Source organism: Gigantopelta aegis, chromosome 6 (genome assembly GCF_016097555.1).
Source record: "Gigantopelta aegis isolate Gae_Host chromosome 6, Gae_host_genome, whole genome shotgun sequence".
NCBI classification, from domain to species: domain Eukaryota; kingdom Metazoa; phylum Mollusca; class Gastropoda; order Neomphalida; family Peltospiridae; genus Gigantopelta; species Gigantopelta aegis.
The window spans coordinates 12,426,180-12,442,230 of NC_054704.1; the positions used below are offsets into that span (position 1 = coordinate 12,426,180).

The 16,051-nt window shown below is 31.5% G+C and overlaps 1 protein-coding gene across 1 annotated transcript in view; it reads left to right on the forward strand.

Moving 5' to 3' along the window:
* Nucleotides 1–3,935: 3,935 nt before the first annotated feature.
* LOC121374376 (serine/threonine-protein kinase Nek1-like) overlaps nucleotides 3,936–16,051 on the forward strand; it is a 53,391-nt gene continuing 41,275 nt past the window's right edge. Inside the window, exons 1-16 of the mRNA XM_041501477.1 lie at nucleotides 3,936–3,971; nucleotides 4,897–4,957; nucleotides 5,511–5,552; nucleotides 6,948–7,003; nucleotides 7,637–7,720; nucleotides 8,468–8,535; nucleotides 8,917–9,003; nucleotides 9,622–9,676; nucleotides 10,086–10,129; nucleotides 10,726–10,806; nucleotides 11,826–11,901; nucleotides 12,394–12,478; nucleotides 13,156–13,264; nucleotides 14,009–14,063; nucleotides 14,800–14,868; nucleotides 15,508–15,561. Coding sequence (XP_041357411.1) covers nucleotides 3,936–3,971; nucleotides 4,897–4,957; nucleotides 5,511–5,552; nucleotides 6,948–7,003; nucleotides 7,637–7,720; nucleotides 8,468–8,535; nucleotides 8,917–9,003; nucleotides 9,622–9,676; nucleotides 10,086–10,129; nucleotides 10,726–10,806; nucleotides 11,826–11,901; nucleotides 12,394–12,478; nucleotides 13,156–13,264; nucleotides 14,009–14,063; nucleotides 14,800–14,868; nucleotides 15,508–15,561 — 1,062 coding nt within the window. The remainder of the gene's footprint in view (nucleotides 3,972–4,896; nucleotides 4,958–5,510; nucleotides 5,553–6,947; nucleotides 7,004–7,636; nucleotides 7,721–8,467; nucleotides 8,536–8,916; nucleotides 9,004–9,621; nucleotides 9,677–10,085; nucleotides 10,130–10,725; nucleotides 10,807–11,825; nucleotides 11,902–12,393; nucleotides 12,479–13,155; nucleotides 13,265–14,008; nucleotides 14,064–14,799; nucleotides 14,869–15,507; nucleotides 15,562–16,051) is intronic.

The following is a 16,051-nucleotide window of genomic DNA, read 5'->3' on the forward strand; positions in this document are numbered from 1 at the left end:
ATTACATAATAATATTGATTCTATATTAATGTTGATATTTATTACATTTGATTAAACTACAAGCTAAGTTTGTTTTTATGTATTTATTTAATATTCAAGCGTTTCGTTCCGTGTATTATTGTTATAAATATTTCTTTTTGTATTTCAGCATAATAATATTATCTAGTTAACTAATGCGTAATAATAAAAACAATAAAATAGTTATATTAATTAACAATAACACCTTAAATTAAAATATAACTCTTCCTTTTTTTATTGATTAATTGAAGGCATATAATATGTTTTTTTTAATAATATTCAAAAATACAAACATATTGAAAACATTATTATAACTACATTTTAGAAAGTAGTGCAACAAATAGTTTACATTGGATTCATGAGGAAGTGTTATGAGAAACTAACAATGGTTATTCAACTTATTGTGTGATATATAGGCATGATGTTAACTTTTGAAACAAACATTTTGCTCAAAGTAAAGTACACTGCATCTAAGATTGGATTTTGGCACTTGCTATTTTCAGAATTAACTACAGGTTATTGACAATAGACTGACAGTAACACTACTGGCCCTGGGATTGACTTCACTAACCCAACTTGGTTGACATCAGCTTTACAAAGAGAACCTTTTGTATCCTTAATCTTGGAAATGGATAAGTATACCACAATTAAGAAGATTGGAGAAGGGGCATTTGGCAAAGCATTATTAGTCAAGTCTAAGGACACTGGAAACCAGTTTGTAATAAAGGAAATCAACATGACCAGGGCAAGTTAATTTATAAATCCTTTGATTAAATAATTCATACCATTCTGCAATAGTAGTGCTGCAACGATAAACCGGTATAGCGCGATAATTGATCAGCTCGATACGAACCGCAGTATACTTTTGCGTATCGTAATTTTTACACACTATTTTTTCCTTGTATCATATTTGACTTGAAATAGGCAAACAAACAAACAAACAAACAAACAAAAAACCCATCATTTTATTAATTGGTGATGACAGGAAATGTAACAATCAGTCAAGTGTAGTGGGTTTACTTGTTGGCATACGAAGTGATAGGTCGGTTATACTTGGTTCTAAACTTCTAAACAAAATGTGTTAAAAGTCCGATAAAAATAACCAGTTGACGATAATTACAAATAAATGTTTTGTTACTTGCACATTATTATACATTGTTCATTTACGTTGGAATATGGCTACGGATATCATCTTCAAAGAAATAAACCAACAAGTGAGAATCGCACTTCGCTATTTTTCCCTGAACTCGGAATACTTCGGCCGATTGTTCAAAACACCTCGGCTAAATAACCTCTGGTTCTGTAAATCTGCCTAAACATTGTGACGTACTTTCCGTGTCAAGCGAGCAGCAACGGAAAAAAGCCTGATAGTAAGGATTTCCGAATGTGACTATTTATAAATAATTTGAGACCGTTACACCGGTGTTCTAGTAGACTAGTATTGTGTTAAAAAATAAATATGACCAAGAAGAACATTATGCTACTAATAAATGTTGTGGTTTATATAATCATTTAGGTCTATTTGATGGAATGAATATTACAAATATTTCAATTTATATATATATACTTAGATTATGCCTTCTCCTTTCATTAAAAAACCAACATAAATATTAAATTTAAATAATATCAACTATATTGCAATACATATTGCAATACGGTTTTTTATATTGCCGTATATCACAATACGGTTTTTACCGTATTGTTGCACCCCTATGCAGTAGGCAGGGTATATGGTTTGGTTTCATATATGGACACGTTTTCCACATTTCTCCCATTAATGGTAATATTGGAACTTTAGGTTATTGATTTAAATTACTTGCTAAAAATTACAGCTGTAAACCTTAAAAAGCTATTTAATTCAATTTATTATACAATTATCATGGGTGGACCAGTTTCGGTGAGCATAAGCATTCGATTTTAAATCATATCAATATTTATACACAGACAGTTGTTATTCAAATAGCTACCTTTTTATTAGTATTTCTACGCTTCAAATGAACATTAAACTGGCCGCTATGTAACAAAGATCACTGCACGTGCGTCAAAAACTATAACATGCTTCAGCAGTAAATATTCTTAACTACATGTACATCACCTGTTTCGGTGAGTAAAATGTTTAGTGGTATAGCTTATAGCCAAAACTTTCCAACACAAAACGTTTCAGTGTTTTACCAAAACGTGTGTTGTTCAACAAAACATGTACTTATAATAATTTATAAAAAAATATTTTAAATATTTTAAGACAAATTACAAAATGGAGTCCCCGAGAATCAATGTTAACAGGGTATGGGTTTTGAAGCGGTTTAAAAATGAAATTTGATGTTTTTCTTGTTATTATTGACAGAGACATAACCTAATGAATATATATATCATTAAAATATAAACATTTAATTCAATATATAGTGCAATTTTTATTTGTCATGAGTTCGACCTGTACCCCCTTTCAATGGTTAGGGTTAGTTTTAAGGTTAGGCTTAGGGTTAATCTTAGAGACTTTGATATAGAGGGTACGGGTCAAACTCTTTCCGTATATTTTTATTTTATTTTGTGTACATACATACTGTAATATTCTAACTTTTTGGATGCGGTATAGGTTTTGAAGTGCAACATCCAGATAACTTCTGAATGACCAATATTATTCAAGAAAAATAACTCCAAACAACGGGAAATGATGTGTGGTGGTCCATAAATTCCATAATAATAATACACATGTATCATAAATATTAAATAACTATTAAAATAAATTTTAACCCCATTTTTACATGTAAATCATATAGCCCAGTAGCAACATATTCACTATCTGGACATTGAAAGGGTGGCAGTAAATTTGACAGCCCTTTGAGTTCTTTTGTTTGTTAATTATTATTGCTATTATTTAAGAAAATGTCCACCACACATTTCATGTTGAATAGATATTTTTTTATGATGCAATATGCACTTGAACGTTGTTTAATCCTGACCCAATATAATTGTATGCAGTGCATGTAAAATAAGGACAGGTGACTCATTTGGACATCCAAATAGATTGACGTAGGGGAGGTCTAATTGACTTGTGTTGATTTCACAAATAGCAGACATGTCTTGTGCAGCAGGTGAATAAAATTCATTTAAAATATTTGGAGATACATGTTAAAAAAGTGCCTTACGGAAAATAATTTTTTTTTAGTTGCATGTTAATACTTACCGCAAATTGGGAAATTGTAAACAATGCTTTATGTTTATCAATAAAAAATATCAACAAAAAACGTCTGCATTTGACATCATACTTCATAGCTTTTCTTTGATGACGCACAATTGCTATTTAAAGATAGCGCTTTAAAATCCATACTGTGCCATAATACATATCGAGAAGATATATGTATATTGTTTTATTTTGAAAGTTACTAGTTGTTAAATGTAGGTACATGTTAGGGGCCACCCATACAGTACATATATATAGACACAATCTGGGATTTTTTAACTCTTCCCTTTATACATTACAATAATATCCCTTAAGCCAAAAATAAATGACGTCACTGTGCTGTAAAAGTTGCACATGAGAAAATCGGTCATGGTATCGCAATGTGGAAAAGTGACTGTGATATATATGCACTATATTGCTAAACTTGTCCAGTGGAAATGTGCTCTAAATCGTGTTAATGGAAAGCGGAAATTACACAAATTATTGTTATCACATATAATGAACTTTAAAAATACATGTATTTCAGTTACAAGTCTCAAACACAGAAGGGTTAAACTTGGTTGGTATTCCCTGTATCTATATATTGGAAAGCAAAATGAATGTACATTTTTTTAAAACTACCTGTTTGGCTACATGTATGTTGTGTGTAACATATTTATTATATTACGGAACCTTTAGCACTATGTATGTTCAATAGAAATCATTATATATATATTTCTTGTTTTGTCAATTATAGATGCCTGCAAAGGAAAGAGAATCATCAAGAAAAGAGGTATATAAAATAAATATATATATATATATATGTGTGTATTTACCGCATTTTGAACTACATACGTGTACATGTATATTATTCATCTATTAGAATTTAATGATAAAATATCATTGGTGGGCTGTAATACATACATATATGTAATTTGAGACTGTCTTGTTTTAACTGCTATAGTAATTTGTTCCAGATTAAAAGAACGTTTAAAATTCACCATTTTAAAATATTAATATAATTATAATAATAATTATTTAAAAAAAAAATTTAAATTTGAGCTACCGGTAGGCTACTACAAATATAGAATAACTTGAAACATACTGGGATATATTAACACTGATATGCTAAACAAAATTATGCTACATGTACATGCTTTAGCTTAAAAATGAGAAACAGGGCACCGTAAACAAATATCCCCCCACCCATCTCTGGTAAAGTGCTGACCAATGTGTGTGTGTCTGTGTGTGTATGTGGAGAGATGTGTTAGAGTTTTGAAACAACCCCTTTATCAAAACAGTTATATTTGTTTAAGTACGGTACCACATGAGAAACTGCATGTCTGTGGAAAACAAATAAATTTCTGAGGGAGCCTGCTAACTGATGAAAGATGACCTACAGACCATTAGATAAATGAGCATAAAAAAAAAAATCATAGGTGTCAAAAAGATTGGGGTGATTTGTTCTAAATTATGCTTAAATAATTATTATGAGTATAGATGGCAGGTAAGGTTGTTTAGGACCACTTAAATAGCCAGGAGTTTATATTGGAAGGGCCACCCACATTGGGGGCCCCCTCCCAGCTATGCATATGTTTAGGATGTTCTTTTGTTTACTGAACTTTGTATTACGAGTAGAGGACTTAAACTTTTAAGTACAAAGAAGCCAACATGTAATTCTATTTGACTATTGTATTGATATAATTATTTTTTAACAGGTGTTGGTTCTAGCACAGCTGAAACATCCACATATTGTTGCATACAGGGAGTCATTTGAAGGTAATGTATGTTAAATGAGCTATTTCTACTCATAGTTTTGTTTTTATATATATATATTAAAGGTACTGACTAATTATTAAGTAGTGTAATTTTAATTAATATATATTTGGCTATGACAGCTTTTCAAAAATAATTACCTGTAGAATGTAAGCATTTTCGAAACAATAATTAATAGTTTAGAATAGAAATTTTCTTAGTCTTTCTATGAAAACAAAACATTAACCTGACTGAATGAAACTTTAAGTGGAGAAAAATGTGCCCAATCTGAATCCAAATAGTATGACAAAATTTATAACATAATTTTAGAAGTGATCTAAAACATTTTATGGAGTTGATGCTATTTTGTGTTTTCATTTTTCAATATTTTCACATATTTTATATATTTTATAAAAAGGTATGTGATTATCAATAATTTATTTTAAAATATAATTCTTTTAATGTTTATAATTGTTGCCAATTTACTCACAATAAGGATAAATACATATTTTTGTACATTTATAAATATCACTGCATATGTTTACTTTTGATTTAATTTGTTTTATTTTTATTTCAGAGCATGGAACTCTATACATAGTAATGGACTATTGTTCTGGAGGTAAATTGTGATATTCATGTGGTACTACTAATTATAATAAGTTAGTATGATTTACTTGCAAGTTCCAGCAAAACTTATCTTCAATAAATAAATAAAAACTCATTTTACTTTAAACATACATTTAGATGTGACTTTGGAAACATTTTAAACAGCTAGTTTTAGCAAAGAATTAACAATGGTGTGTGGGTTATTTTTATGATTATTTAATTATAATTAAATAGCTGGTTGAATTAAGTGTGTTGGAGGATAACGACATATTTTGTAGAGCCATTTATTAGGTCAGCTGGGGTATGACCCTGACATTATCCCTTTCTAGTCTGAATTTATTTCAAGTATTTTTTTTAAATGTGCCAGTATTTTTAAAGTATATTTTTAAGCAATCTGAGAGCCCATTTAACACACTGATACTGTTACAAATAAACATTGCCAATAGTGATTGCCGTGATAACAAAAATAAACTAAATGGCCAACAAAATTTCAAAAAGAAAGGTAAAGGCAATATAAAGCTACGTTTGTGTTATATTGGGTAGAGAGATAGCCTTATAAATAGAATAGTCAACCCCCCCTCTTGAAACAAACCTTCATCTCTGGCTAATGTATTATTATGATGTTTTTTTTTTTGTTTTTTTATCCCACTACTCCATTTCCTTTTACACCTTTGAATTTCATCTCATTTCTTCCCAATCTGGCAACTCCTATTTTTCAACTTCTTTTGCTGTCCACCTCCATATCCCAGATCTTGTCTTTCCAACCATGACAAGTGCTTGTCTCTTGTGGCTATCCATGCCACACACCTGTCATTCCCCATCAGCTTTTAGCTATAGGCTTAGTCTGACCACTTCGGAGAGTATTCAGTAGTTACTTCTGGCATTGTTTAGAGGCAATTGTAACCACTTACTATGCTCCCCTACTACCAGCAGTCATTAGTTAATGCTGTGAGTCAGACCATCTTTATTAGCGACAAAGGACGAGAATGCCAGGTTGGTGCAGGGTGCAATAGCAGTGTTTTCTGACACAAACACATTTTTATACTGCCTTTAGCTTTCTGATACATAATACTGTAACTGTTGTTGTGGTTTCTCGCTCCAGCCAGTGCACCATGACTGATACATTAAAGTCTGTGGTATGTGCCATCCTGTTTATGGGATGGTGCATATAAAAGATCCCATGCTGCTAATTAAAAAGAGTAGCCCATGAAGTGGTGACCACGTTTTTCCTCCCTCAATATCTGTGTGGTCGTTAACCATATGTCTGATGCCATATAACCGTAAATAAAATGTGTTGAGTGCGTCGTTAAATAAACCATTTCCTTCCTTCCTGTTGTTGCATATCTTTGTAATGCTTTGTTTATCATGCTGCTGACATTAGCCAGTTTGTTATTTTGACACATTGCAGGTGACCTATACACAAAAATAAATTCACAGAGAGGAGCCTATTTTCAAGAGGAGCGGGTATGTTTATTATCAACCTTAAATGATATTAGCATATTTTAAACTTGTTGACCCAACAGTTATTAAAACACCAGTTGCATGTTCAAGAGGGTGTACACTCACACTCGATTCAGAATGCTTGCTTGTTTAAAACCTTGTGGATACTAAATTTAATTCACAGCATAATTTATTTGATGTGAATGGCTCTTCTGTTTTACAATTCTGAAAGGAATTGAAAGAAAACAACACTTCAATACATTTCAAACTACAGCTATATGGTGTCTAACATGATTTCAATTCTGATTAGCTGTAATATAATCATTGCTGGTTTCAAAATAGACTGAACAGCAAAAGAAACACGAGATTCAAAATCAAAATGGAATTGTGTGCAATTGCGGAGTTATAATTTTAGAATGTTATATCAACTATCAATTCACACACAGTGACAAATTACTCCATTTAGTGAATTTAAACTAACAGCCATTTAAAAGAATAAGGTTTTTTTTTTAGAATTTCATATAGGTAATTATTTGCATAGATTAAAAAAATTCATGTTTCTTTTGCTGTTCATTATATGTGTCATTCTTCATGCAAGGGATAATGAGTCTGATATATTTACTCAATTTGATAATTTGGTGTTGATGTGTTTTTCAGGTATGGACCTGGTTTGTCCAAATTTGTTTGGCAATAAAACACATCCACGACCGGAAGATCCTTCACCGGGACATCAAGTCACAGGTATTTATTGCTGTCCTTGTCTTCTCCAAGGTGAAATTTTCCATATTAAAGCTCAGGGATTAAATACGGGAAGTCGTGGGAGTGGGTAGCTTAATGGTAGAGTACTTGTCTGGATTGAGATGGGTCATAAGACTAATCAGTGGACTTGAGTTATCTCCCATCTTAAAGGTTAACTTGTTTATAATAAAGTTAACACCAGATACAAAAATGTTTTGCCAAGTTTCAGTTGTATAATTTTTTTTATTGAAAATCCTGCATTAAAATGGACCAAGAGTTATTCTCTTGGATATTGACGTAGTTCATATGATGTTTTCTTGAATAGTGGCGTAATTTGTTTGATTTATGTATAGTGTACGTACTGAAAACATTAAAATGATGTCATATATAGAGCGTCTTTGTTTTTTTGGATAAAGTTTGGAAGGTTTAGCATAGGCTGTGCAACACTTCTGTGAAAGCAAATGTTAAATAACCATTTTTACTTGTTACTGGGAATACAAGATATACAGTAAAACAAGATTTAAACCATACAGCTCACAGCTGATAACTTTATTATAAAGTTAACCTTTAACCAGTACCACACATCTGGTACATTGCTATATTTTTTACAAATTTGTTTTAACTGTTTGGGTGGTGGTGGGGGGTGGGGGGGGGGTGGATGGGTGTTTTGTTACATTCTTTGTCTAGTGTATAATTATGTGTGGAATGTTTATTTTCTTATAACTAGTTACTTACCATTTTTAATTTCAGAATATTTTTATATGTGGTAATGGCACCGTGCAGATTGGAGACTTTGGCATTGCTAAGGTTTTGAATAGGTTAGTGTTGGTCTGCATTATTATTCTTATATTTTAACTAAGTATAATTTTCAGGCTAGGTTATTTTCTTGATATTTTATTGAAGATAACAGGAAACCAATCCCAGGGTTGATTTTTGGTCAAACCAAATAGAACACATTCTAAGTTTTTGTCCCATACAAAATTATATTTCAGTTGATTCAATATTAGATGATTATCTTTGAATATAAAACAATTATTTTGAATATAAAAGATATCTTTATCGTAGCAATGTATACATGAATATATATATATATATATATATATATATATATATATAAAGGAGCATAAACTACAATTTTGCTATGCCATAATTGATTTTTGTGTCAAGAATTAAAAAAAATTACTGACTGCTTATTTCAGCACGGTGGAGTTAGCTAGAACCTGCATTGGTACACCTTACTACTTGTCTCCAGAACTTGTAGAGAACAAACCATACAACAATAAAAGGTTTGACAGTCATTATGTTACTCAGCATTTCAGTGTTTTGCAATATCATAGAAGTCTTATAATAGCTACCTGTGTCAAAGTGTTCAAATGTCAGTTGATCAAGATTTTCTGCATTTATCTGAAATTCCAGATTTTTAATCATCTGTACAGTATTTTGGCCTTTTCTTCCACTTCTTGTCAAAAAAAAATCTTATTCTCCATCTAAAACTTACAATATGGTTTCAGCTGATACTATGCGTACATTCTGAATATGGGTCACCATTTTAGACCATTGTGCAACCCTTAACCTTGGGCCAATCTCGGTACCCGACCATCGATATTAAAATTGCCTGATTTTGCTTTTCATCTCGTTAGTTAACCTAACAAGAAGTTATTATTAAATACAAATAACTTTTGGGAAAATATTTTCTTTGGCCTTTGTTTTACTGTAAACAATAAAAGTGTTGATATTTTAATGTTGCTCAATACATATTTTCATTTTGTCATTTCAGTGATATTATCCAATGGTTGTTTTACAGCATATCATATATTGTTTTACAGCATATCATATATTGTTTTACAGCATATCATATATTGTTTTACAGCATATCATATATTGTTTTACAATATTACTTTCAGTGATATTTGGTCTTTGGGGTGTGTCCTCTATGAGTTAACAACTCTCAAGCATGCTGTGAGTGTTTTCATTCAAATATCCTGACCTACAATCTTATTATAATATTAAGCACAATTTCATTACCGTATTTAATATATGGACAATGTAGATTTAAGACATGATAACAATTACACTTTTGTATGTTAGTTGTTTTATACAAGAAATAGCACTTACTCTTTAAGCCTACCTCAGGGATTAATAAATATGTGTGGTATTGATGGCTGATGTTAAAACATATCTGCTAATTAAGGAATTATTGAAGTGTTATGAAAAAAAAGTTAGTTATCATATTTAAAAAAAATGAGCTTTCGTTCACTCTAACAGTGAACATTGTGTTATGTACAGCTTCTCTATGTGAACAATTTGAATTGTTGAAATCTTATACCAGCTACAACAGCTAACATTTTAATTCTTTTTTTCCCCCCAGTTTGAAGCAGGAAACATGAAAAATTTGGTGCTAAAGATAATCAGGTAAGCACTGTAATAAAAATGCCCTTGTTGTTATGAGGAGGACATAGTCTGTGTCAGTAGCAGTGTTTGAATCAGATATAAAAATCCCCCCCACCCAAATGTTTTTTAGCATTAACTGTTCTTGTCCTTGGTCTTTGGAGAAAACCTCACAGTAACATAGCTCAGCTTTTGTTGACCCTCAAATGTGCTGCAGATTCCCACTCATTACAATGCAACCTTTAACCATGTCTCCTAAACTATTTATACAAGTCAAACAATTTCTGCTGTTTTTATTAATTGGCATTCTCATCTTTGTTACAAAAACCTCTGCAATTATTTTTATTATTTTACATCATCATGACAAACATGATGTTTTATAGTTAAAATTTGATGTCTTTAAGAATATAATTTACAGAAGCGAACTGTTAGATAAGAGGATATACATTTACATATTTAAATTCCTGTACTGATTGATTCAACCGACATTTGTTGGAGGTGGTGATTGGGATGGATGTGCTTGAACACTCGGTGGATATGGACACATAACTAGAGTTTTGGTTTGTTTGGATATTTAAATTTGAATACTGTGTGTAATGAATTAATTGTTCTTCTTCCAGGGGATCGTATCCACCCATTCCAGCACAGTACAGCTACGAGTTGCGTGGTTTGATAGCACAACTCTTCAAGAGATCTCCAAGGTGGGTACACTTTTCTCCATTAAGTAATCCTGATAATACCTGTTGTCATATGTGTTTGCTTGTATGAAGCTTTGAGGTGCCCGATTCATGTTATTTTGCAAAGTAGTGTTGGATTTAATGTGTGTTGAAAAACAATATTATAAGTTGTAGAAGCATCACGAGGGGTATATGGCTTTTTATGTACCCTCTGTGTGCTCTTTTACCCCGAGCCGAAGGCGAGGGGGTAAAAGAACACACAGAGGGTACATAAAAAGCCATATACCCCGAGAGATGCTTCTACAACGAATTTATCTTGCCGACATGTTAAACCATATAGCCAAATAATCAAAATAACGCCAGACAATAATTGTTAACAATTTATTAACGGAGCCGTACCACGCGGACGCGAACGAAACCACTTGCCAGTGACGAAAAATAGTTCCATCGATAAACGAGTTTTTAACTTCAAATGTTTTAATACGAAATTGTCTGATACAGATATTAATAAAAATTAAAAAAACAAACTTTTTTTTATATCAGAAATGTATATAGTAAAAAAAAAAATATATTAAAAACAAAAAAACAAAAAACAACTGTTGCTAATCGCGCATTAATACAATAGCACCACGACCGTAATTAGGTGGCCGAGTTCAACATTGCAGCTTTTAAAAGTATTGAAATAGTGTATTGTATACTAAAAATAAAATTAATTATGTATACTTGATTGATTATCAATGTTATTTATAATCTAATTATTGCTTTAGCATTAACTGGGGCGGCTGGAAACTGTTGGAAATTACAGACGGGGTATAAGAGAATTTGGCTCCGCCCACAGGGGGATACGGGATTTGTCCAACGGCAAACAACCAATGAGATTAAAGAATTTTACATGAAGGCGAGATAATAATTTTTGTCCTGTCATGATGAAGTCCTTGAAATACGAAGAGATGAATTTCAATTAAGTCCACTTTTGAAATATCAAGAGAAGAATTGGTGATAAAGGTTTATATTAGTTGACTTGTTGTAATTTTTACTTTCAGAGACCGTCCATCCATCAACTCCATACTAAAGAAAAACTTCATGCTGCCAAGAGTGCGAAAAGTGTTATCAGAGGAAGTAAGTTACTAAGTAAAATGTTTTATTTTTATGTGTATACATATTATAAGATGATGACACACAGATACATTTTTATCACATGGAATCCACTGCACATGCTTTAATAATTTAAAATCTTGATTTAAGACTTTTGCAAAATATCCTTATTTTAACTACATGCCGTTTTATGGGAACAAAATTTTATTTAAAGCCTTGAGTCTAGACATTACACAGTTTATATTCATTCCCTGCAGTTCATTTTAGGATTCAGCAATATCAGTGAAGAAGTTGAAATAAAATTGATTAACATCAGCATATGTTTTGTCAATGCATGTTATTGTGAGAAGACTGAATGGTATAAGCATTTAAAATAAATGGCTTTAGCAAAGTGTATATTAACTGAAGCAAACCAAGTTTACTTCAGCATTTGAAACTGTAATAACTGTATGTTTCATCGAACTGTTCTTGACAACCGAGTTGTTTTTCTATTCTGATTTAAATGTTGTTTTGCAGGAAATGGAAGCCGAGTTCAGCCACACTGTAATGCACGGACACAAAATAGGCCGGGCTCTCCCTCCAGCACCGCGACCGTCCAGTGGTAACAATTCTGTATTGTGTACACTGCTATTGTTGTACTAGTCATGGTGCAAATTGTTGAAATGAATAGTTAAAGTTTGTTTTGTTTAATGACACCACAAGAGCACATTGATTTATTCATCACTGACTATTCAATGTCAAACATTTGGTAATTTTGACATATAGTCTTAGAGAGGAAACCTGCAACATTATTCCATTTGTTGCAAGGTTTTTTTTATTATGCACTATTCCTCAGATAGGATAGCACATACCACAGTCTTTAATATACTAATCATGGTGCACTGGTTTGAACGTGAAATAGCCCAATGATCCCACTGACGGGGATCAATCCCAAACCGACCATATACCAAGCCAGTGCTATACCACTAGGCTACAGCCCTCCCAGTGTTGAAATGAATTATAGTTTCACTGTGAGCATCATTCTAGTACTCACACCTCAGTGAGTGATCTACCATCATGTTGCATCCCATTTTTCACTGATTAACAATTACAAAATATCTTATGTCTATATCCTATATTTGTTCACCATTTAGTCTTATTTATGATGCAAGCATTTTTTTTATTTAAAAAAGAAATTCTTTGAAAGGAATACATTAACATAATCATGAGCTAAATTTATTAGTTATTTCATATTAATATTTAATTAATCAACTAATATTTAAAAAAAAATTTTTTTAGCAGCAGCGAAGAGACCAGCTCCCCAGGCCAGGCCTTCATCGGCTCACGGTCGCTACAACCCAGCAGCAGTTTATGGACAGCCCGTCGTGAAGAAGTCAAAGGAATTCAGGTATGCTTCCTTATATCTGTAGGGTCATGTAGGGATGTCTGTTTTTAGCCCTTTATCTAATTACAGCAAAATCTTCATATATTAGACTGGATTTGATCGGAAATACATAAAAAAGAGTTGTGATCGGTGTTGTTTCTTCAACAAATAATTTTTATAAAATAGATTGGATATGATCTGAAAATGCATAAAAATTACCTTTATTTAAGCATGGTATAGAATTTTCAGCTATTAAAAGATGTTTTCAGGTTATATATTTAAATGGGAATTACATCCTTAAGTACATGAAATAGACAAAATGATGTCTTTTATTCAACTCATTCATTCCACATCTTTACTGTTCAGCAGAACAATTCAGATATATGTACCTGCTTTTACCATTTAAATTTTGTAATAATGCCTGATGTTTACACAAAATTGACTGTGATACATGTTTAAAATAATGTTTGACCCAAAATATTTTGATCAGAATGATCTGCTTAACCCACTGTTGGAATACACATAACAGTCTAATCTTTTAGTTATGTTAATTTGATAATCTGGTATGAAAGCCTATTACAGTGTACTCAGTAGCTAACTGGAAAATGGGTGACAGAAAATAAAGAGTATGACTATTGGTGAATGCTAATACATTGTGGTTAAACAAACTGAACATTATATACTTTTTGAATATATAACATTGTCCACATAGTATATTCAGCCATTCTGTAGTGAAGTAAAACATATTAATTTTCATTTAATGTTTAGGCCTGATGTGAAAAAGAGACCAGGAAGTGCTGGTAGAATTATACCTGGGCAGCAGGTACGTTTTACACATTGTTTTCAACAATAAAGGCAAGTGAAATCATTACTGTAACAGTTTTATTGTTATATATTTTGATATTCTATCACATCAACTGTAGATTTGAATCTAAAAGTTTGTTAGAGTTTGGTAACTCACTGGTTACACTAATATAATTCATGTAAAAATATAATCTGTTACATAGACAGACTTTTCAGTTAACCAAGATTTTCAAATATTGTCCCCTTGTGATATTACAATGGTAAATATTTTATCCCTTTGAAGTTGAGGGATTTTTGTACAGTTTTATTTTATTCTTCCAGATTAATATGACAATGCCAAAATTCTAGCATGTAACATATTGCTGGTTCGCATAAAGTTAAAATTACATAACCAAACAACAGTGTGTTTTAAAATATTGAGCTGTGTAGCATCACGTATAGAGACACACATTGGCTAGATTTCTTACATGGCCTAGTTGTTAGGTTTTGTCACTAGTAGCTCTTTATTTAGAACCATTATTTCATCATGATAATTTGATAAATACTCTGTAAAATGACACACTGTGTATAAATGTTGCCATGGAGACTCGTCAGTGTTACAAAACCCCAAACACGACAAAGGAGAGACATATTAAAACAGAAAACAAAGGGTTAATAGAAGTCTTTGCTTTTTTCACAGTAATGCAATTATTATAGTATTCTTATTGAAGTGTATATATTTATGATTTAAGAGTGTATTTTTGTGATTTATGCAGGACTGGGAAAAGAAAAAGCAAAATTTGGTATTCAAAGAAAGAAAAAGAAGGGATGAACAACAAAAGAAGGTATTTTTAAATAGTTATCTAATAAAATACATTTCCAAAGCTGCTGTCTTGATTATATGTTATGTATTTAAACATTTAGAATTAGTCGCCCAATTTGCATCTATCCCTATATGTGGAATGATGTGGGATTCTTCATTTTATTTTGGCTGTCACCTCCAGTCCTATAAAGAAAACACAATTTAACTGTGTTGGATCTTATTTACAACTTTGACATCATAGTCATTTCAAACAGCTTAGGTTTTCTGTGTTCCATTATCACATTGCAACCACAGATATAATGACTATTAAATTGACCACTATATGGGGATAATTAAAAAAACACACATGATAAAAACACAGGTTAGTCATTCTAAATATTTAAAGATTGTATTAATAATAATAATAAGACTTGCTTGTTGAATCAAGAAGGTTCATAATAGTGAGAGCTAAAATACTCAAGTTTAGTAGAATTGTTGTGTTTGCATTTTGCATTAGGAGACAAAAACACTCATAAGTTCAGTAAAACTGTAGTAACTGTTTGTATTTTGCATTGGAAAACAATGTTATACTGTACAGTAAGAAAGTTAATACAGTAAGCACAAAAACACTCGAGTTTAGTTGTGTTTGTATTTTGCATTAGCAAAGAATTTTTCATTTTAGGATCAGCAAGATTTGTTTGAAAAGCAACACAAAGAATTTATTGAAAAACAAAAGGTATAACGATAAACATGGGATGCATTTATTTATTTATATGGGATGGTTAGTAAATGTAATCTTGCAGGCAGAAAATCTTGAAAGCTTTTACACTTGTATAGATAACACCTCAGCTGAATGTGAGGAAGATATTATTTATTTCAGAGTTTATCTTAATGATAGTTTAGTTGAGTGTTAGGGTTGTTATCTATTATCTCTTAATAAAAACAACATATAATCGTTATGAATTATGGTTTTGACACATTTTAAAATGGCTGTTCTGAAAAAGGATCCACCCACATTCTTCATGTTCTGTAATATATTTGGAAAAACATGGAAACTAGCTAATTTTATGATTCAAAATGTTTTCAATGCTAACTTAATTGTGTTCACATTTTATCTTAAGCCATGAAAAATTGGAGGGTGGTGCTTGAAAAGAGCTTGCATTTAAGAATGGTATTTGAAAAGTCCTTAAATTTGGGGGGTTGTGCTTGAATTTCAGGATGGTGAA